Source organism: Oreochromis niloticus, linkage group LG5, assembly GCF_001858045.2.
Source record: "Oreochromis niloticus isolate F11D_XX linkage group LG5, O_niloticus_UMD_NMBU, whole genome shotgun sequence".
NCBI lineage: Eukaryota > Metazoa > Chordata > Actinopteri > Cichliformes > Cichlidae > Oreochromis > Oreochromis niloticus.
The window spans coordinates 33,858,263-33,880,704 of NC_031970.2; the positions used below are offsets into that span (position 1 = coordinate 33,858,263).

A 22,442-nucleotide genomic window follows, 5' to 3' on the forward strand; every position below is an offset into this window, starting at 1 on the left:
CAATGTCATAGTTTACACAAAAGTCTCCTCCTACAGTACGAAAAAGTAAACAAAGTCACAGTTACAAAAGTTGTCATTTACAACTGACCCCCCCCCAAAAAAAAAGGCCCAAAAGCAAAGGCACACATGTTGAGAGACATTCACTGTCTAAACATGATTTTAATACTTTAATCATTATGCTATGGAACTTGCAACAATAACGTTTGTCGTGCAAATACACTTTTAAAAACAGCAGACCACAACCGGAATAAGATGAAGCCAAAAATATTCCATGCTAGGACTGAGTGATCGGAAAAATATAAACGCTTATATCGCATATAGTCCAAAGCCGGGTTTTTTGCACTTTCTTGCTCTTTTTTGGTTGGTGGGTGGGGCTGGGCATATTTCTTATGTTAACATAATGGACCAGGAAGCCATCAACCTGGGAGCTTTCTACTATCCAATGATTCCTCTGAGGCTTTGAGCACTGCCAGCAGATATCCTGGCCAACGCTTGATCTTCTAAGCACTGACGAACATTTTCAAATTTAGATTCAAATTACTGTCCAATAAAAGCCAGCAGTTTTAAGTTTGCACTTCAGCAATGCGATCCCTTTTTCTGCTCTTCACATCCTGCATGTAATCACATGCTACTCGCACAGAAAAGCCAAAAGCTTCAGGTTGAGATTCTGCATAATTACAAGCAGAAATCTTTTTTTAAATGGAGACATATTAGACTAAATCAAACGTCAATTCATACTGTACATGTATAGGAAAACATTTCACAAAACACTAAACACTTATGCCATTTTTAAGTGGCTGCTGTTGAATTGATTGGCACCGAATAAAAACATCTATATTATTCAATCAAATTAAAGAAGTAGACCAAAAACTACATGTGCAGTTGGGCACCCTAATCAATTAGCAAGCAGGTTATCCTGCTGTTTGTACCGCGTGGACGCACTTCATCTTACTGCCTAGTTTAGATCCTTTGGTTTGTCCGGTTTAACAGTCTGATGTTTAAATTGTCATTATTGGACCTTAATCTAACCTTAACTCCAACGCCAGGCAATCAGAGTATACAAGTTTCTTTTTTATTAAATTTCTCTCCCAAGATTTGGAAAACTGGGAACAAAGAAACAAATCATTCTGACTGACAAGAGAAAAGCCAGTTTTGCCTCGCTCATAAATATAGAGTTCGAGTTATCACATATGATGACGTAGACCTCAGACAGTTACAACCATAATAAACCCCAAAAGCTGATTCTTCTTTTCCTCAAATATCTCTTTGATGATTGCAAACAGATATTATAGCAACGCAGTAGTTGGACTGACGGTGGCCCGGATGGAAGATTTCAGCATATCGCCCAACCCTGTTTCACACATTCAAAGGCAATGAGCAACATCTAGTTGCTCGATAACTACAGTACAATAGGATTTGCCTTTTTTTTTTTTTTTTAAGGCAACAATGTCGATCTCATGATTCCTTCAAGAGTTCTCCATTGCAATGTTCTGTCTCAAGAATAAAATTAGTTTTCTTTGGAGCTCTGACAAGGATTGCTCTTCTTTCTCTTAAAACAGAACTTGCAGTGTTTGCATGGAGAAGCTTCTTCTGCAGGTGTCCAGGCTCTGTAATTTAGTTTCTGTGTGTAAGCGAAATCCAGCCTCATCTAAACTTGAGGTAGGCCGGTACAGAGTAATTGAAGAGCAGGAAGTCCATGCGATAGAGATTATACAGCTTCTTCTGATAAAAAGGGCTGATGTTGTGGAAGAACTGGGCAGCCATGTCTCCTGTAGTCCTGGTGCTCTTGGACGAGGCGGGGAAGCTGACCTGGTCCTCCACCCCGGCCAGCTGCAGCACATAGCGGGAGTCCTGCTCTAGCGTCTCGTATTTCCCCACCACGTCGTAGTGGATGAGGCAGGGGTGGCACAGTGAGTGCACCCGCTCCCAGTGCTCGTTGAAGGGCTCTTCTCGCTGGGTGGCTGGGTCCACGAGGTAATAGACAAACTCCTCAAAGGAGACGTCATTTCCTCTCTCCAGAGCTTCCGGCTGTGGGTCCGGCCTGTGCCGCCGCACTATCTTTGTGCCGTATCGTTTATGGAAGGCTGTGTTGTAGCTCCGTGTGAATTTGTTGCGATATGCAGACACCAGCCGCTCAAAGGGCTCGCGCACGAAGACGAACTTCAGGTATGAGCGCAGCCGCTGATTGATCTGGGAGGTGGAGTACTCAGAAAGTGTGCGGAGGTTTCCGGGGATGTGGGCCTCGTTGGCAGGGATCGCGAGAGGGTCTGTGTTGGACCCGGCAACGCCCGTTAGAACCATGAGCACCCGCTTCCAGTTGGTGCAGGCCACTTTGGGCACGTAGCAGTAGAGCAAGCCGTGCTGGTCGTCCACGATGATGTGCTTCAGGTCCTCGGGGATGAGGACTCTACGTTTGCGGGTATAGGAGCGACAAGCTTCTTCCAGCAGCTCCCGTCTGCCCTGATGGATCGCCTGTACCGCCGACTCAACCTACAGGGATGAGAGGAATCACAGAGAATTGACATTTAGTAATAAAAAAAAAAAAAAAAACCTGAGTTACAATTTATAAGAGGAATTCAGGTCAGTTTTATGGCACTGATTGTAAGTTATGATGACAGAAGTTACTAGAAGAAAGTTTTCCCTCTTCATGGTAAACTCTGCTGTTGCTCTTTTCCCCTGTTCAAGCCAACTTTCATCATCTGTCCTATGGATAGCTACACTGCTGGTTTTCGGGAGGAGCGCATGTAAATGTACCTCCACAGGCTCTTTGATGGTTCGTGTCCCACAGCTCCTCAGGTATCAGTGCAGGACTTGCATGGCATTAAACCCAAGGAAAAGTGATTTAAAGTTGGGACAGTTTAAGTTATAATGTGACGAATGTGAGAATCTGGCCTTCCTGAGAGGACTCCAATGATTCAGCAGCACTACCTACATTGCCTCTTCCACTGTATTGCCAATGTTCCCTACGGTCCAATTTGTAAGGAATGTTGAACAATGCAGGTAGGACAGCTCAGATATGACCAACTTTGTAGCTTCAAACAGATTTAATAAGCTCGCTTCCTTCCAGTGCCACACCCACTAATTTTTCCCCACTTTCACCTTCAGCAACTCAGTGTTGCTTAAGGACATTTAGCAGATTTTGTGCAGCGCCATCTGAGGGTGAAAAAGGCTCTTCTCACTCCACCCTTATGATGACATACAGACGCCGCTTACAGCCAAGGGCCTTTTGAATGAGAGAAAATGCACTCACAGATTTATCTCCTCTGGTGTCTTAATTATGGCCCATCCCCAACTTTAATCAAGTCACAGGTCATCCAGTTCAGCTTGGCCTCTGCGTGGCACAAATGTCTTATTTACTCCTTTCATTTACTCAGCCTGGCATCCCACTGCAGTGGTTGGAGCCCCGAGACTCTCAGTTTGACTCTGCGCCTGACCCTATGTGTGGCTCTCTGTGTTTAGCGGCAGACACCTGAACGACTACAGAGCCAACACAGACCCTTCCTCTCAGCAGAGGTTTGTGCACTGTGTGTACACAACAGTGCGTTTGAAACTCCTGTTTCAGTCTTTTCATGTGAGCGGGATGCATGATTTCATAATTTGAAGATATTAACAGCTGTTAGAATGTTTCATGACATTCAAACCTTCAAAGAACACCAAAGTCTTCTTAAGTGTGTCGAACACTTTAACATTTAATCAGTGGAGCTGAGTAGCAGCTAGTGGAAGTGACAATTTGCTGTGTGGAAACATTAAAGATATCGTGTTTTGATCTATCTGTAGAAATTTCATCTGGACTAATCAAAACTGATTTTCAGATATCTGTGTTTTCACACTGGGGGAAATAATTATTTGAATCCCTGCTGAATTTTTTCCATTTAAAGAAATGAACAGTCTCTCATTTTTACGTTAGTCTCATCAACTGAAATGTTATCCCCCATAACCCAGCCAGAATACTGGCTTTCATAGATTGGCTGCGGGCTTATCTGGCACACAAGCAATTACAAATACTCCTGATCTCAGATCATTATGTATATAAAGGACACATTCTTCATTTCCAACCTCGCCACCATCATTAGCAAGAGCACAGCACTGTCAAAGGATGTCAGGGACCAGACTGTAGACCTACGCAGGGCTGGACTTGGCTGCAAGACCATCAATCAGCCAGAAGCTTGGTGAGACGGTGATAGCTGTTGGTGCAATTATAAAATGGCCATCAGTCGGCCTCAGACTTTCCTGTCATTTTTTTAAAAGAGGTCTCGAGCATTAATTATCCAGATTTTGTGGAGGTCTTTCAAAGATTTTTTTTTGTGGACACTGGCTGCTTTTTCACTCAATTTTAGTCAAGTCTTTGTACCTGACCATTTTTAGAGGAATGCTGCTCTAAAAATGATTATACTTAATCACTTAAGTATAAAAAGGCACCTTACTCAAGTCAAACAATGTTGCATCTACAGACGACTTACAATTTAAATCTTAGTTCTTTGGTATTTTTAGGCACTTTGTTACAAGCAGCGCATCACAAAAACTTAAAGACAGTTTGAAAAGAGGATTTTTGCACCAAAAAAATGACAGCAAAGAGTCTTACAACTTTCTTACAAGTTATAAACAATGGTTACACTCAATTCTTAATCGTATTGCTCAGTGTCTTCCTGTCGCCAGGTTGTCAGCTATTCCACTATACGTAGCTTTTCACCCAGTTACCTGCTGCACATGTGCAGAGAGCAACAAATGGAGACAGAATCAGTCGCCCATTGTGTTTACAGAATTAAACAATGAAATAAATCTGCCTCACATTAATCAAGCTCACTCCAGCATCCTGCTGCTGCTAAACAGTTTAAGTGGAAATGGAACAGTGAAAATATCACATCAATTGGAAGCGAGTGGACCGGACTCCACTGGAGCTAGTTTGTTTTCTGGCATGTGCACCTTCCTTCTCCTCACAGGGAGATTTAACTGGAACCAGCTGTAAGATTTGCTTTAATAGCAGAGCCCAGATCATGGGTGAACGCTGAAAACATCTTTACGTCTGCGTAGAGGAAAGTGGTCATTCAGAGCCCCGCCCACGGGTGTTTATCTGAGAAAGCCTCCTCAAAAAGCAAATACTGAATTAAACTCAATAATGACAGACGTTTACAGAGAACAAACTGATAGATAAAAGTTACGCTGAGTCATCGCTGTTTAATGTCAAGTGAGCTTGTGTCAAAACAAAGCAGGGATGAAAGTGTGTATTCAGATACGTCAACACCCAGTGAGGCAGTGGTTGTGTACAGCTGTTATAAGCAACTCATAACTAGAATGGAAATGAAAGGCTGCACATGGACATGTTTCTGTGTAATGCTAAGCTCCAGACAGTAAGCATGCTAACGGACAAAGTGGTTCATTACAAAAAAAAAAAAAAAAAAAAAAAAAAAAAAAGTGATATTTTTGTATTTCCTGATAAAGAGCATCTCCTGTTACTGCTTTTAGCTTTATGTAACCTGTGCATGGATGAAAAGCAGTCAGACGCAGCTCTAAATATAAAACTCTTAACTGCCTGACAGTATCTGTACAAAGTCATGAATCCTCCTCTATAAATGTCGTGTCTTTAATTCCACAAAAATGGCCGACCTTTATTTCTCCTCTTTTACCGCTCAGATGAGAATGCATCAAAGTATTTCTCCTTGAGATGAAAAATATCACAACTATCAAGACTTCACAAATTTGCGGGGAGATTTGTCTCTTAGACATTTCGTTACAAAGAGCAGGTATTACTTTCCTTTAGATGCAGCTAAAGCAGATTTACGAGGACCGGAGCAAAACGTGGACTGAACTGCTGAATTAAGATGCTGATGGCTGAACATTTATCTGTTACATTATGTATTAATCATCTTCTATACCCGTGCACTCTATAGGTTCAAAAATAAGGGGCTTTATACCCAAAAGTAAAATGCAGGGACAAAAGGTCCAGCTTCACAATCTGACAATCATTAAACTGTACTTTTGCACCAAAAAGGTGATTTCCTAATAAGCATTAGCTGAAAACTTTGCATATCTTAGCACGGTGTGGTGTTTCCTTAAAAACAAAACAAAATAAATAAATAAAAAAAACAAAACAAAACAAAAAAACCCCATGTGTCTGTGAAGGTTCTCAGTCATCCAGGTCATCGTGGTCTAAGGAGCTCAGAAAGAAAAGCGTCTCGACTTCTTTAAGTTTCCTTGAAGACGTTTCATCCAAGAAGTTTCTTCAGTTCTACGAGCAATTGGTGGAGAGTCCCAGATTTTAAGCCCTATGGGAGTGCCCCCCGAGGGGTTCATGGACCCACTATTGATCCTCTACCTAATCTCACGAGCCAAGGTGTGAAAACGAGTTTGGGTCACAATCAGAAAAGGTTTCGGGTGAACCCACAGTGAAACCTAGCCCCACTCTATCATGTGATTTCCTGTGGTCAAAGGCCCAGGATGTGAGTGGGCGTGATGGCGTCTGGGAAGTGATCTCAAAACTGGATTATAGATGGCAGACAGTTGGTATCGTAAGCCACCGCCTCTGTTCAAAGATGGTCATTCACAGTGGACATAGATGGCTTCTTACACTCCTCTTTCAAACCATCTGTCTTCTCTGTCCAAACTTTGAACATTGGCATCCAGGAAAGAGTGACCTTTGTCCTTTAGATGCAGATGGACAGCCAAGTCTTGTCATGTGGAGGTGGCTCTTCTATGATGTGCCATGCACTTGTGAAGTGGCTGTTTGGTCTCTCCGATGTAGAGGTCTGAGCATTCCTCGCTATACTGTACAGTATACACTACGATGTTAAGTTTGTGTTTGGGAGTTCTGTCTTTAGACTTTGAACCAGTTTTTGTCTGACTGCATGGCTGGGTCTGAAGTACACGGGGATATCGTGTTTGGAGAAGACTCTCCTGAGTTTCTCTGATAAATCTGGTACATAGGGGATGACAATATTGTTCTGATTGTCTCTCTGACTCTCCCTAGTTGGTGTGGTGGTGTATAGGGTGGTCCATGACACACTTGGGAACACTCCCATAGGGCTTAAAAATCTGGGACTCTCCACCATTTGCTCTTACAACTGAAGAAACTTCTCAGATGAGAGGTGAAACATCTTCAAGGAAGCTTAAAGAAGTCCAGACGCTTTTCTTTCCAAGGTCCTTCAAAACCCCAGTGGTTTCTTCTATCAGCCATGGATCGGCCTCCCCAAAGCCCTGACCTCAACATGATTGAATCAGTGTGGGATCACCATGACAGAGCACAGAACAAAAAGCAGCCAACATCCAGAGAAGAGCTTTTGAGTGTCTTTCAAGAAGCCTGCAGAACTATTTCTGAAGTCTAGGTCAGTTCTAAGAAAGCATTCATTAGCGTTCCGGCTGTTCTGAAGAATAAAGGCGGTCGCACCAAATGTGGACTTTCAAGCTTGTTAGAACTGTACAAAGTCTGTTTTTACCTTTCCACTGTATTTCCATGTATGTTTGCATGTTTCAGTAAATCACTCCACCTACTTCCTTTTTCCCAAGCAAAGTATAAACAATTGTGACTCAAGAGTTTTGGACACTGCTTTATTTATGCCAACAAACTGCAGGAGGACTGAATTTCCACAGCTAGAAGATTATTATTAAATATTAAAAATGAGACGCTGTTTATCATTAAACACTTGGCCTATCCTGTCTGGTTATATGTGCCCTCTTTCATTCAAACATAGAACGTGCCAGAAACACAAAGAATCATAAAAATCACAAAATGACTATTTATCATGACCTTTGCCAAGTTTGTAAAAATAACCCTGAGTAATCCTGGAATAAATCCTTACAAATAAATATTTAAAGTGTACATGACGTTGGACTGACCTGATCGCCATCATACAGCGTCTGTAGAGGACTCCTCCTGGACTTCTGTCTGCTGCTGCCTTCACCCACCGCCTCTGAGGCTGAGGAAAAAGCACATCAGTTATCATCTCTGACAGGTATCTCACACAAAGCACAAAGTATGGAGCTGTCAACGCTTAATTATCACTAATGTAATGCTTTTGTGAATGTGTGTCATCATGCCCAAATGTGGTCCTGGTGACCCTGACTGTAAGAGTTTGGCTGGTGTTCAGATTTTTGTGGACACATTTTATTACATGAAAGAAAATGTGCACGATACATTTGCAAACTGTCAACATGAGGCGAGTTAGAAAGGGGACGGTGTCCATCCCATGATTACCGATCAGTCGCTGACTTCATGCTTTTATGGAAGTTTAACATGCTGCAGCCTGAAGGAGCGTGAGCTTACTGCAGGGTTTTAGGGAGGAACAAAGGCCGAGGATAAAGAGGTGCAGCGCAATGATTTTATTCGATAATTCACTGAATTGAGGAATGCCAAAATTATAATTAGCCTTACGTGATGATCAGAACAGTGAAAGTATATAAAGTGTTTCAAGGCAGCTGTAGGTAGAGCAGGCCATCTACTAGTCGGGAGGTTGGTGGTTCGATCCCTCGCTGCTCCAGTCTGCACGCCAAATATCCTTGAGCAAGATACTGAACCCAAGCAGTATACAAGAATCAGCTCATTTACTATTTAACTACTACTGTTGGTGTTAACTATCATTATCATAAATAATAATACAGGGTGGTGTATCATTACACAGATAAAACAGGTGAATAAAGTGCACTGTAGAACATTAACACAAACTGAGCATAAAAAAAACGCTGCACTGAAACAATAAAGTAAACTTTAATGGTTTGTTATCGCTGCTTTTATTTCCTCGAGTGCTTTAGAAATGGAACATAAGTGTTTTGGCTGGGCAGAACATATAATTCTCCATGTTATGACAGACTAAAGTTTGAAAGGAAGGATAAAAGGACCTTATTTATGTCCTTTGGCTTAGAGCCATTACTTGTTTTCTTCCAGATATTGGACAAGTATAGAGTTTCACCACATGATCCTCAGATTTAATCTGGGTAAAGGTAGTCAATCTGTTCCTCCTAAAAGCTGCAGGCCTTCGTGGGAGAAAGAAAAAAAAAAAAGATGCAAAGGTGTGCGGCCTGGTTAGGAGAGGCAGTGGTTGCTTCACTCCAACTCAAACAGTTTAATCATAGTTAGAAAAATGAAAATGAGCTCTCAGAACAACATCTACTATCACATATTCTGCACTCCAACCTGCCTGCAGTGAAAGCAGAGATGAGCACCACGCTGCTGAACCATGATTCACTGACACGACAGGGAGCAGCAGGACTCCAAGATACTATGAACATCCCCACAGGAGCACAGCTTATTTGATTTATAGAACAAGCTCATCACATCGTCCACTTTCCAGCCACAGATGTTAGGTGTCACATCAACACTCACAGAGACTGAGTTACTGAGAGAGACACTTCCATCTGATCTGCATGTTGTGGACGTCGTCACTTTAAAGCCATATCTTCACTCCATCTGCAGCGTAGTGTGGAGGTTATTTGTTTTTTTCCTCAGAGATAAACACAGATAACCCCGCTTCATCAGATGTTCTTTTATGAAAAACGCACGCTCCCTAAATGAAACGCAGATGTATTCTGGTGTGTTTAGCCAGTAAGTGTTAGCTTGAAGATAAAACTGCAATCTGTCACCTTCTTCGGATGAGATGAGTCATTTTAGTGTTTTAAATTATGAAGTTAGCCAGGAGGCAATTCGTTAGAAGACTGGGAAAAGAAACAGCTAGCGTGGCTCTGTCCAAAGATCAGACAATCTGAAGCTGATGTACCAAAGCTCACAGATTAAGTCCTCATGTTGCTGATTCAGTTCAGCTGAAGAGGGTTAGGTTTCCAGTATCTCGCTGAACTCCGACCACCTGGTGACAGTGTTGTAGTTTCATGGTGACATCGGTGCCCTTTTCTGGAAAATCCAGTGGTGAACCAACTTTGCTTTTAGTGTACGTGTCGATTCCAGGAAGACTAATCCCTGCAATTAATGATCCCTTTCTACACAAGTTAGATCTTGCTTCAATTCATGGACTTCCCAGTATTTGCTTGACGATTCAAGGAATTCAAGTAAGCATGGAATTTGCATATTTTCACTAACAAATGTTCACCCCAGGCTGCCTCAGGAGGTTCAAGCGATACATGCAATAATCCACTGAAACTCATCCAGAAAATTCCATAAATGTTCTTCTGTATTGCTGCCATTTAAATTAAACTTGACTCATATTCCTGAAACCGCAACTCTTCTTGCTCCATAACCCCAATGTTAAGAAAAATATCACATTAACAGTTTAATGATTACATCCATTTTCACAAACTCCCCCAGTTTTAGAGGCTCGAAATTCTCTAAAAGCGGTTCAACAGCCAGGTTCCCTCATTATCTGACAGCAAACTAAGCAGATAAAAGCCATACTTAAACTGGTTTCAAGTATTACACAGAAGCAGCTCACTGGACCACTATGAGGTCCAAAGAGGCTCAGGTTCAGATAAATGCTCCTAAACTGTTCAGACGGTGTATAACAATGCAAATGGATCATAACCCAAAGCGTTCTCAGGGCAAAGAACAGAGTCGGTCACCTAACATCAGCCCAACCAATCATGCTTTTCACTTACTGAGACCAAAAGTGAACATGGAGACCCACAGACCTCAAAGAAGGAAGCATGTGATCATGTCCACAGGTTCTGGACTACAGTCAGTCAGTGACTGCAGGGATGCCAGTCACTTTCAACAAATGGAAAAAGGGGGACTATTTATAAGTTCGGAATTAATAAACAGTCTGTCCCTTCAATTAACATCTTCATCATTTGATTAAAAAAAAAATAAAAATATAACAAAATCAAGTGATCAGTTTAAAATCACTTGATTTAAAATCCACCGTGACGGCATGCTGAACAAAGGACACTGTATGTGATAATATCCACTTTGAGATTTGGTTCTTTTGTCTTGAAGCCACTGGCTCATGGCTAAACTCAAGTTTAAACACACAACTTCCTGTGAGAGACCTGCTCTTAACAGCGCATCAACAATGAAATGACATCAGGTTCCTCACAGAGACAAGGCCAGGCTGCTTTTCACTGGAGTAAACATCTGCAAGCAGCTGTGTGGCTGCAAGTCCAGACTGAGTAGTGCAACTCAGCACTAACTGCCCATTGAACAAATGACTTCCTGTGCTGTGCCATTATTCAAATGGCAGTATGCACTAACGCCTTATGTACAAGTCTGCCTTTTATGCAGTCATTACGCTCCAAACTTGCATGAACAGCAACATTTGTCATCTGGAGACAATTAGACTTACAAGAACTCAGGATTTGTCACCAATTAGCTGCTTTAACTGGAGACAATGATGCTGTAATGGATGAAAATGAACTGCATAGGCCCAACACTATTGTGCACAGACTACTGTGAGACTCAAGTGACCACATGTGTGCACCTCTCTCCTCCCTGTGGTGTGGTCGAGCCACTCATGGCAAACTGGTTATGAGCTGTAAACACGCTCACTGCAGGCAGCCCAGCATGCAGTAATGAGCGTAATATACAGAATTATTGAGAATAGTTGCGAGAGACACACGTCGATCATAAAAGTGAAATCACAGGTCTTTACTAGCTTCTAACAGCAGGTGAGAGTAACTAGAGAAATGCTGAAGCTGTGCAACAGTATTGTATAAAGATCATAGATCAGTGCCCGTCTTATTTCAGACACTTTCATATATACTTGCATTCCAATATGGCACACTCCATCCCCATGTACTTATTAACATAATGTATGAATCTGGTCAGCGTAGCGTTGTCTATATCAAGCATGCCAGGTGCAGTTACTGATAAGGAGAACTGCAACAGTAGACCATGACTGTTGCATCAGCCGCCTCATTTTGCAATCATTTACAACTGGCCAACACTCTCACCACACATTAAGGCTGCACAGTTAATGGAATTTTAATCTTGATCGTGATTTTAGCTTCCCACAGTTAAATAAACACGATCACATAATATTTAAAATATATGCTCAGCCAATAGAATGCAAAGCAAAAGCAAATCGAGAGCTCCTCTGACTGCATGCCATTCTGAAGTGTCCTGGACTAGTAAGACTACGTTCAAAGACAGACATACAGAATTCAAATGTCTGCCACACTCATGCCTCGAAGTGGATCATCATCATCTATTTTTCGGATATGCAAAGATTCACTCAAACCAACTGAATGAACACCAATACTGACTAAAAAGTGATCAAAATGATCACTTTGACCATAATCGTGCAGCCCTACCACAGATAGCACTAAATGTTAATGTTTAGTTCAACAAAAATATAAGCTGCCCAGTGTTAGCTTGCACTGGCTTCTACCCAGATAGCAACCATTAAAACAGTTTACAGTGTTTCCCACTTAACTGGAATGCACCCAGTTTAGAGGCAAAATTCCCAGTCTGGCTGCAGCTAAAGTTATTCAGGACCAATTTAGAAAAGCCAAAAAAAGGATGCATTGCATTTTGTTCTTTTTGCACTCTCCCTCTCTCTCTGGAACTTAAATGAAGCAGCCATTTTCCAAAAAAACTGCACTTATTTTACTAAAGGGAGTTCTGTTTTCAGTCAAATTTGGTCAATGTCAACAAATCTGCACGTGGTCTTCAAGGTTCAGTCTTTGAAGCACAGTTTGTCTGAATTTGGACAGGACAACATTGGCCCATATCAAACTTGACAGTTTGTGGATTTACTGATAAGCAGGATTTCAACAGTTGAACATGACTGTTGCGTTAGCGGTCACATTTTGCAATCATTTACACCTTGCCAACACTTTGACCACATGTGATAATTTATCACACAAACACAAATAACCACTACAACCCCATATAAAGCCAGTGCCTGACACACACAAATACAAACTTCCTACATTCAGTTAGCTAGCATTGGTACTGCTGTCAGTACTGACTAACCATCATGATTCTACCAGCTGAAAATGGTGTGGTGGTCACTCTTTCAACCATCAAAAGTGGAGTTTTACAAAGTTCCACACTAAACTTTCTGACCATAGGAACACCATCGAGGTACAAACAGCCAACCGGTTTACCAGCAGGCCAATATTACTGGCCCATACTATGCAATATGTGTTAATCCAATAAGATTAACTTATTTAATTTCAGTTACTTTGTTGCAAAATGAGATTGTCAAGCATGCCAACCATGTTAGTAAAACCTGCCATAAATGTTGCCATGAGACAGAGCTTGTGCTATCAGTCTGATATCATTACATGCAATTTGGTTCATCATAAGTGATATCTGCAGCAGTCTATATAGACAGAAATTCAACAATTCAAATTAACAACTAGAATCGCCCTGAGCAACCTTCTTTTTCTAGAGGATTAGAACCAAAATCCAACCAGCAAACCTTCAACAATCTTACAGAGTGATTGCCATTAGTCAAAGTCAGACTCAGTTTGCAGAAAGGTGTCTTCCTACCAGCCAACCTTTGCAATCACCTTGAGATAAAAAGTTGCTGTGAGTGTGCAGCACCCTCAACATTAACTTGGCTCCTGGTTTGACATAGGCAAACAGACTGGGAAAACACTTAGAAAGTACTTAGCTGTTGCAATACCAAGAATATCACTGATCACAGCAAACACTCAGAGAGATTTATACATAAGAACAAGCTTCACAGTAATCAGCATCAATTCTTTTGACACATAAATAATCTTCTCATTTAGTGGATTCACCTCTCCCAAAAAGCCAGATGATGCCTTATTACTGGAATCAAGAGAGTCACATGCAGCTGGATGCTGCTGCCAAAAGGAGGCTTTGTCTTTTGCCTTGAGCTGCTGAGGTGAGGAGATCATTCTGCCACAGCGCACCAATTTATCTAACCTGTTTTCTAAACACATTTCATTACGACCCCTCCCAAAGAAAGCACTTAAACGGAACAGAGAGGTAGCGGCTGACATGATTCAGAAGCTGACAAACACCTGGAAAACTGAGAGTTTCAGCAGCAGGGTGAGACGGCACACTGAAAAGGTTTGTGTCTCATCTGTCATCTGCTAACTTGGCATCAATTAGCAAGCAAAGAAATTTACAGTCCAAGTTTTGTCATGAGGTATTTAAAAGGGGGCCAGGTGAAAATATCAAGAAACTGCTTAAAATGTCAGAAGAGCTGGATATCAGAGGACTGGGCACAGACACTAGGACACACTGCACAGCATAGATATAGGTGGAAAAATGTGCCATTAGAAGGGAAAAAAGAAAAAAAGCTGCTGGCTATAACTGTGTACCACTCTAACAAAACAGTGTCTCAGCTGCCCTAAACTCCTCCACTGATACAAGACATCTGAAACTCACCAACCCCAGCTAAGGCAGACTCAAAGGAAGACGTCGTCCTGTTGGTTTAACCCTGTCTGGACCCCAAAGCCTACAGCATTCCTTACGGTACGCACGGAACCAAATGCTTGGGAAATGCAAAATATAGAAAGGCCGATGTGTGTTCCTCCTGTCCGAGCCATAAAATGAGCTCTGTGTTTAGGTCCCACTGGGAAAACTGCCCCCCCCCTTCCTTGACCTGACTTGCCAAAGAGTAGCTTTGACGCTGTACAAGGGAAAGCCTGATCCTTTTAGGCCACAAATGTGTGTGTAAAGGGTGTTAGTACACCACCCACATGCTCCTGCCTATGCACTGTCTGTTTGCCGAGTCTTAGAAGAATGTATGCAGATCCAGGAGTCCCTATGATCCTGTGCAGAAGCGTAAAAGAGTTTAATGTGCATTTGTGGGGCGACTCATTAGTTGGCTGACTAAAATCCATCACATCTGCATCTGAGCAGTTGGAAACAGTGACAATAAGAGCAGGGCGATATGACCAAAAATATTTATCACGATATACATTTGAAAATTTGCGATAACGATATAACTGACGATATAATTGACACTAGACAAAATACTTTACAACTCCACAACTTTATTAGTGCAAAAAACACAATCAATGTATTTTCACTTAAACAAGCAGCTGTTTTTTATGTGCATTAAAGTTCTATAAAAATGTAACAGTGCAAATTCCTTGCTTACAGTTTAACCAAAAGGCATTTCCAGTGGAAATTGGCCGACATATCCTCAGCATAATCATGTATAATATCCACAAAACTTAAAAAGAGGTTATACACACACAATAAGGTAATATTATGTTGAAGCACAGTACGTATCACTCCGCGAGGCTTCTGCCTACGATAGCCGTAATGCTCCGACAATCCACCAAGCGGTGCGGCTTCGTAGCTTAGCAAAGTTGTACTAAAACATTTGACAGATTTTCGAGCGCCGTGTACCACATAAAATCGTTTTGAGGTCAGTAAACACAACCAGAATTCATACATAAGGCACATGGGATTATAAGGGGCACTGTTGATTTTCAGAAAAATCAAAGGATTGATTTTAAGTGTGCCGTATTTTCCAAACAACACGGTAATAACGACGGCCCACTAGCATGTGCTACCAAAAATAGTGCTTTGTTGTGTAACGAAAGCTAAACCAGTTCCACACCACTGAAGTTTACAAACCAATTCTGGTTCATCCGTTTCATTTAACGATCCACTTTGGCTCTTCTCATTCTGCGTCGCCGCCATGTGCGTATGTAAACATAGGCACTGCGCATGCGCGTTTTACCCACATTCTATTGCGATATTTCATTTTCCTATCGTTGCCCAAAATTACACCGGTATTACTGTGAACGGTATGACATAGCCCAGCCCTAGTGACAATAGACAAATATTTAGCTGTAAAGAGAAATATCCATCACACAGGGAAATACTGACCTGACTGCATGTTTCACCAGTGTGGTACAACCCTGAGGTCCATTTAACTTAAACTGAATCTCCCATGGGTCTGGGCACCACCGACTTTCTTCATATGCAAAAGTAATGATGGTTAAATTCACTAATAGACCTTAACAGCCTGGTGTTAGAGTTTTCTGTTTTACACCTACATAAAAAATAAAAAAATCGAGGAAGCTTCCTGCTGTGAGGCGACACTTTAACCACTAGTCGCTGCTGTTAGTGTCACAGATTTATGTGACACTACAATGTCAGCTGTTTGCTGGGGGATTCAAGTTATTAAGGCTCATCATCTGAGACACTGAATGTCTACCATACATTAAGGCTGTCAGTAACTTTACTGTGACAAACACTACATGCATTAGTAAACAGAATCAAATAGACTGGTATTTATTCTGCACTCTTCTAGTCTTCCTAATCACTCCAAGCACTCTACACCATCACCTCATTCTATACACTTACGAACTTTAGTTACCTCGGAGTAACATTAACCATCCCACCAGCCAATTTACAACCGCAAATAAGCCTAACATGCATGGACATGCATTCTAATCAATTTGCAATAGAAATCCAGGAGTGACAGACCTCTGTATACCCACTTATTATTTTAATAATATTTAAAATAATTATTTATTTAAAAATATTGATTCCATTATATATACACACTATATGATCACTATATATCATATATGCCTTATGAAAAGGCTTGATAAAGAGGAAAAGATCATTGCACCTGTATATGTAGACTGTATGTAGAAACGTGTACCTGTACACATTGTCATGTCTCTTGTTGCCTTGGCTTGCTCTTTGAGTGAGGAATAATAAAAGCCTGGCTCTGCGTGGGCTTTTTAACTGAGCGTGACTAAAATTACTGAATCAGAACAACCCTAGCCCATACAATATTTGTCAGTGTAATTTAGTCTGGACCAAAGTGGGGATGAGTTTAAATATTTTGCTACCACAGAGCACTTGGATTGAAACAGTAGAGGAGAAGACTTATTCAGTAATTTTAATTGCGAAAGGACAAACCAGAAAAATCAAATCACTTGAGGATACTGGCTCTGAAAGCAGATGATCCTAATGAAATTTTGAAAAAATGCCTCCAGAACACTTTCTGTGCTATCAGCTCCTGCGGTGCCGTTTCATGAATATGCAGCTGGCTGGAGAACAGGCTGGAACAGCAGGACCACCCCGACCCGTCATCATGTCACCGCAGACGGACGGAGATCTGACAACAGCCAGAAGGAATGAGCGATTTCAGCTGGCAACTGCACGCCGCAGCATACGAAGATCAGGTCACACACTGTTCCCTTGTGGATGCGTCTGCTTTTAATTGGATAATGTCCAATCCACAAGTGACCATGTGTGAAAATTAGGTTCCAAAGAGCGTCACAACAGCGTTCTGGGAAGCTAATTTTTATGACTTTTCTGGCCTCAAGTCAAGCCTAGACAAGGAAGGTATGAGATGGGGGTAAGTCTCCAGTACATGAATAACAACAGCTGCCCCGAGGCCCACACAATAGTCTCAGGCTCTGTTTGTGATTGAACAGCTACAACTAGCTACACTCATAGCAGTCGGCTCACATCTGTATGTGTGATGTTCCTGGATTTTACTCCCAGGAAAACAAAGGGAGAAGTCCCTCACTGTGCTGTAACATACAACACCACATTCCAGACTATGATATACTTCTTCCTCTTCAGTCAATGCGTCTGAAAGCCCAAGGGAGAAATCATAGTGGCCACTGTAGTAAAGACACCTCACGCTGACAGATAAGCCCATCTTACAAAGTCAGCTCTTCTAAAACAGATGTGAATTTCAAAGACCGGATACGAAGACGTCACAAAGGGTTAAGTTTCTGCAGCATGAAAGGCAACGCGTGTTCTGAAAAACTATTTCTGTCCAGGATGTTACAGTAAAGCCACTCTGCATCTATGCAATTATCCTAAATTTGGATTAGCACTGCAATTCCAAGCGCTGTAATTTTATGCTAACTCTGACTTGGCACTATGTTCCTTTGTTATGTGGCTGTTCTCCTTCAGCTTCACGTCGCCTAAAAACACTCTGACCTTTACCCCAGATAGTTAGAGCTGCTTCACCTCCCCTAACTGCATATCTGAAACCAATTTAGATTCACTTAGAGCAGACAGGCAGGTTTAATGGTCGGTGCGTGAGCTGCATTCCAGGTGTGTTCAGAATACATGGAGCCAACCCCCCCCCCAAAAAAAACACAGAGGCATCATCTAGGAATGTGTGCACTTATGCCATGTGTCTCATCAAAGCACTGGTTGTAAACCAATTAAATCTAAATGAACTCACAAAGGCAATTTATACACAATAGCAATTTACAGTAAACATAAATGAAGGCATCTCTAATTTTGGGGGGTTTGCACTGTCGATCGGACTGGACAATCATTCAGTGCCGATTTTTGTAGCTGGTGAGGAAACAGTTGCTTTTGTGCATTTATCCTGGCTACAAATCTCTCATTTTGACCTGTAACGAATCAAGCGCATCCCTTTCTTTTATACAGCGATGCTCACAACCTTGTGATTTTCTAGCAGCAGGCAAACCACCAAGGAAACGGTGAGTTTAAAAATCAAGCTTATTTAAGACCCAGGAGTCAGTTTGGTCCACGATGACCACTGATTAAAGCCAGTTTAAATGGATGGTGACTGATCAAGATTGCTACCTTCTTTTTCAAGCGACTTGGGTATGATGCTGTTTTAAGACCTGCTTACTTAACATGGACATAAAAAATTAAACTTGCAGTGCCACTTTTTGATGGGACAGCTCTAGGGTGCTGCTCTTCCACACCAACATTGAATTTTCCACGAAGCACAGGTGTGGCCAATAACACCGCCGATGGCTTTTAAGTCATTGGGCGTTTATCAATATGCGTACTTGTGCGTACTTGCGTTCTCGTGTACTCGTGATACGTCATCAGTCGGAGACCAAGTACTGTTCCAATTCGAAGTACGCATCAAGCCGAGAACGCGAAAAAGTCCCGGATGTGTTCTCGATCCGCCCGTTTTATCGAGCATGCATCGGTGCGGACTTGGGACAGCTATATATCCCAGAATGCATTTCGTCCAAAACTCAACAGCGGACTCCCGGCACATCGTTTTCAACCCCCCCCCCCCACCCCCGCTCGCGGACTTCTCACTACTCAGGTTAAAGAAACTCCAGCAGCTGTCTATAGTATTGAGTGTCCACTAGAATAGAAATAAAAGCGTTCTAACATCTCACCTGCTTGTTTTTATTAAGGTATGTACACGTATGTACATGTACACTATTTTTATTAATAGAGGTTTCACTACTGAGGTTAAAAATGATATATAAGTCACTTAGATCACTTCTAAATGTTAATGTTTGGTTTATTTCAGTGTTTTATTTGTTCCTGAGTAAACCGGTTTGGCTGTGATTACAGTTAAGCTTCATAACATGTTACTCACAGTTAAATTAGGAGGGGACGGCAGTAAAAACTCCGGACCTGTGACATCATCACGTACGCAGGTGTTCCAATTGTACATATCGCGAGCCCGTGCTCGCGTTCTCGGCGGGTACGTACTCCCGTGCGTTCTCGGCGAGTACGTACTCACCGAGAACGCGAGTACGTACTCGCGTACTTGGGCATTGATAAACGGCCATTATATCACCGAGCAAACCATCATTGCTCTCATTAAACATACCCCTGCTTTTCCTGCTAGGACATGTCTCCCTTTTTTATTAGTTACAATGAAGCAAAAGCAATTTGTCCAGTATAGCTACATGAGAACGTGCACACAGATGAACCAATTTTTTATCTAAAAGTCACAAATGTAAAAGTCAAATTTTTACTTGTTTCATTGGCAGATTTTTTCACTTATTTCAAGCTAAAATATCTTGTATTAAGTAAAAAAATCTGCCAATGAAACAAGTGAAAATTGTCTAGTTTTTTTCTAGTTTTAAGATTTACTGTCTTGAAACAAGTTCCTTTAGCTTACTGAAATGTTGCCCTTTAGCTGATTCTGTCTTATTTTAAGTGTAATGAGATAATTTTGACTAGAAATAAGACAAATACTCTTGGTAAGATTTTGAGTTTTTGCATGAATCCTGGAAGCTTCTTCCTGTTAAAAGTGAATTTTTCATCCCCACCGTTGCCAAGTGCTTTCTCAAAGGCAACCGTTTTCTGTATACAGGGATGTACCACAGAAAAGGTACAATAATAATAATAATAATAATAATAATAATAATAATAATAATAACAATAATAATGATAATAATACATTTGGGGAGGTCTAATGTTGCAAGTTTTTTGGTGGGGGAGGCATTTTTAAGCTGTTATGATCAGCAGTAGAAGTCAGCTTTTAGATGAACACAGATTTGTAAGATGATGAGGAAACCCCCTCATCGGTTTAGAGGTGGTCATTTCATTTACGTTCATTGTGAGGGGGGCTAAGAGTACATTTTTCACCATCTTACATTGCTGTGATGAGAAGTACACATGGCCACTGACCAATGGTCATGGCTCTTTGCATAATAACGACCATGAAACTGATCTTCTGGCTCTTTGTTTGGCTGTGGTGCTTGTTTCAATTATTATTCAACTTTATTGTTAATGCAGGTGAGGCTGAAGAAGAAACTTGGTTAAGAAAAACTTTCTGGGATTTTCTACCTGGATGATTAAGAATTCCTCAAGCTTTTAGTGTTCCATTTTTAGAGTATGACTATCAAATCAAAAGAAATGCAAGTGCGAGTTATCCTACTGTAAATGCAAAAATCACTGAAATACATTAAACAGCACAGACTGTTACTTTATTCTTTTATCCTAAGTATCTATTACAACTGCATGTTGAGACCATCTTGCAGCACTATCACTTCATTTCTGAAGAACCACACCCTTGATTTTGATTTCAACCACACACCTGTAACGGTTTGTGACTGTATCTTACACAATCACACCTACCGCACTGACACGTTATCCTACTGACAGAAAAGCATATCAGTCACTGACAGTATGGAAGTGGGTCTTTCACAAGTTACTTATGGACATGTCACACACCTAAACTTCCTGGAATCTCCATTAAATGTGAATCCACCTCACAATATGGGCTATACCTACAATTTTTAGGCCCCTAAAATAGCTGAGCACGTGTGAAAGAGGCCTTTGTATGTGGCAGAGGGAAGCAGATCCCACCGAAGGGACAACCCCACTGCCAGCCAGCTGCGTCTGCTCCCAGCCTTCCTCCCTGTAGCTGAGGAAACACTGCGCTAAGAACTCTGCTAATGGAAGTTTTCCTCCTGTTCCTCAATTTAGATCTGAGCTTCATGGGAAAATAAAGACATCGGGATGGAGCACAACGGGGTGAAAAGACGATGGGCTGGAGGCCACGCTTTAGTATTGGAATGACAAGGACCAACAAGTCGCACAAAAAAATCCTTTATAGCTGGGCTGAGAATGTCTCAATAGCCTGCTTTCATGCACTTCACTGATATGTGTATTGGATTACAAGTATGCCACAACCCATTAACACAGCGGGTTATGAATGGGTTTTATTATGAAGGCATGGGCAAACCCATATGCCAACAGAAAAGGACCAGCTGGTCTGCTGCACACTTTAAACTAGTGAATAACAAGAGCCCATACATCAGACACTTTTGTTTCCACACAAGAAATCCTCACAAACACACAACCCTTTATAGGACTATACATCACATGAGATTTTAAATTTAGAAAGACTTATAAATTAATATTTAATCAAACTTCTTTTGTTGCTGAAAAAAGGAAAAAAAAAAAACCCCCTCATATTTAAATACTTGAGTCATTTGCAGATGGATGGAGATGAACTGATAAAAGTGATGAAATATTTGCTTTGCTTGAAAGGAGTCAGGTTGGGACCTCTGTGTAAACTATTCATGGGGCACTTAATTTCTTATGTTTAACGTTTTAGCTTTAGTTTTATTCTTAGCCTAGCAGCGGACAGACAGAGCGGGGATACAGGAGAATGAGCGCTCCGATGGCAGGGTGTGGAAGCAAGTTTAAACAGACCAGACGGGGATATATTGTGTATTTATGGGATTTATGCTCACCTGGCTTCAGACTGCTGTTAAAGTAGAATATGACCATGACGAAACATCCCAGGGACAAGGCAAAAACCATCCGGATCACTCTGGGTTTCCTCATCCTGAGAGCCTCTGGAAGCCACCGAGAAGCCGAGCCCAATTCTGCCAGGGTTCAGGCGAACTACACGCTTTTTGTCGAGTCTACTTCACCGGCCGTGGGAGCATCGATCCGGCTCGCTGCTCGACCTTTGCCGCTCCTTATCTTCCTGGACATCCTCGCATGCCGGGTCAGGAAGAGGCAGCGGTGAGGGAGGACAAGGGGGCCCCGGGCGGCAGACTCCGCGTGTCTGCCGTGTCTCTCTCGGTTACCGACGCGTTTCTGTGTGCCTTTGTAGAGACGACGGAGAAGGCTGCATCACTGCCGCTGTAGTGCCAGCACAGGCCGCCGGACTGTGTGGGTAACGGGCGCTTTATACGCCACGACAGGGTCTTTCCAAATGTCCGCTTAACCCCTTTCTCCCCACGGACACGGACACAGAAAGGGTCCAGCCACTCAACGACCCAGTGGTCGCCAAATAAGCGACACGTTTCAGAAGAAGGGCGGGTTCCGGGGAGACCTTTCAAAGTAAAACTTCTATACAGACAGTATGAAATCTGCTGTGTGGTTGGGACCAAACCGGTTTACG

General features: G+C 41.9%; 1 protein-coding gene across 1 annotated transcript; it reads right to left on the reverse strand.

The window, feature by feature from the left end:
- Positions 1 to 1,421: 1,421 nt before the first annotated feature.
- LOC100705047 (carbohydrate sulfotransferase 11) lies at positions 1,422 to 22,442 on the reverse strand. The gene is made up of 3 exons (XM_003442668.5): positions 21,784 to 22,442; positions 7,831 to 7,910; positions 1,422 to 2,490 (listed from the first exon to the last, which is right to left on the reverse strand). Exons 1-3 carry the CDS (start codon positions 21,875 to 21,877, stop codon positions 1,645 to 1,647), a joined length of 1,020 nt encoding a protein of 339 aa, XP_003442716.1. The 5' UTR covers positions 21,878 to 22,442; the 3' UTR covers positions 1,422 to 1,644.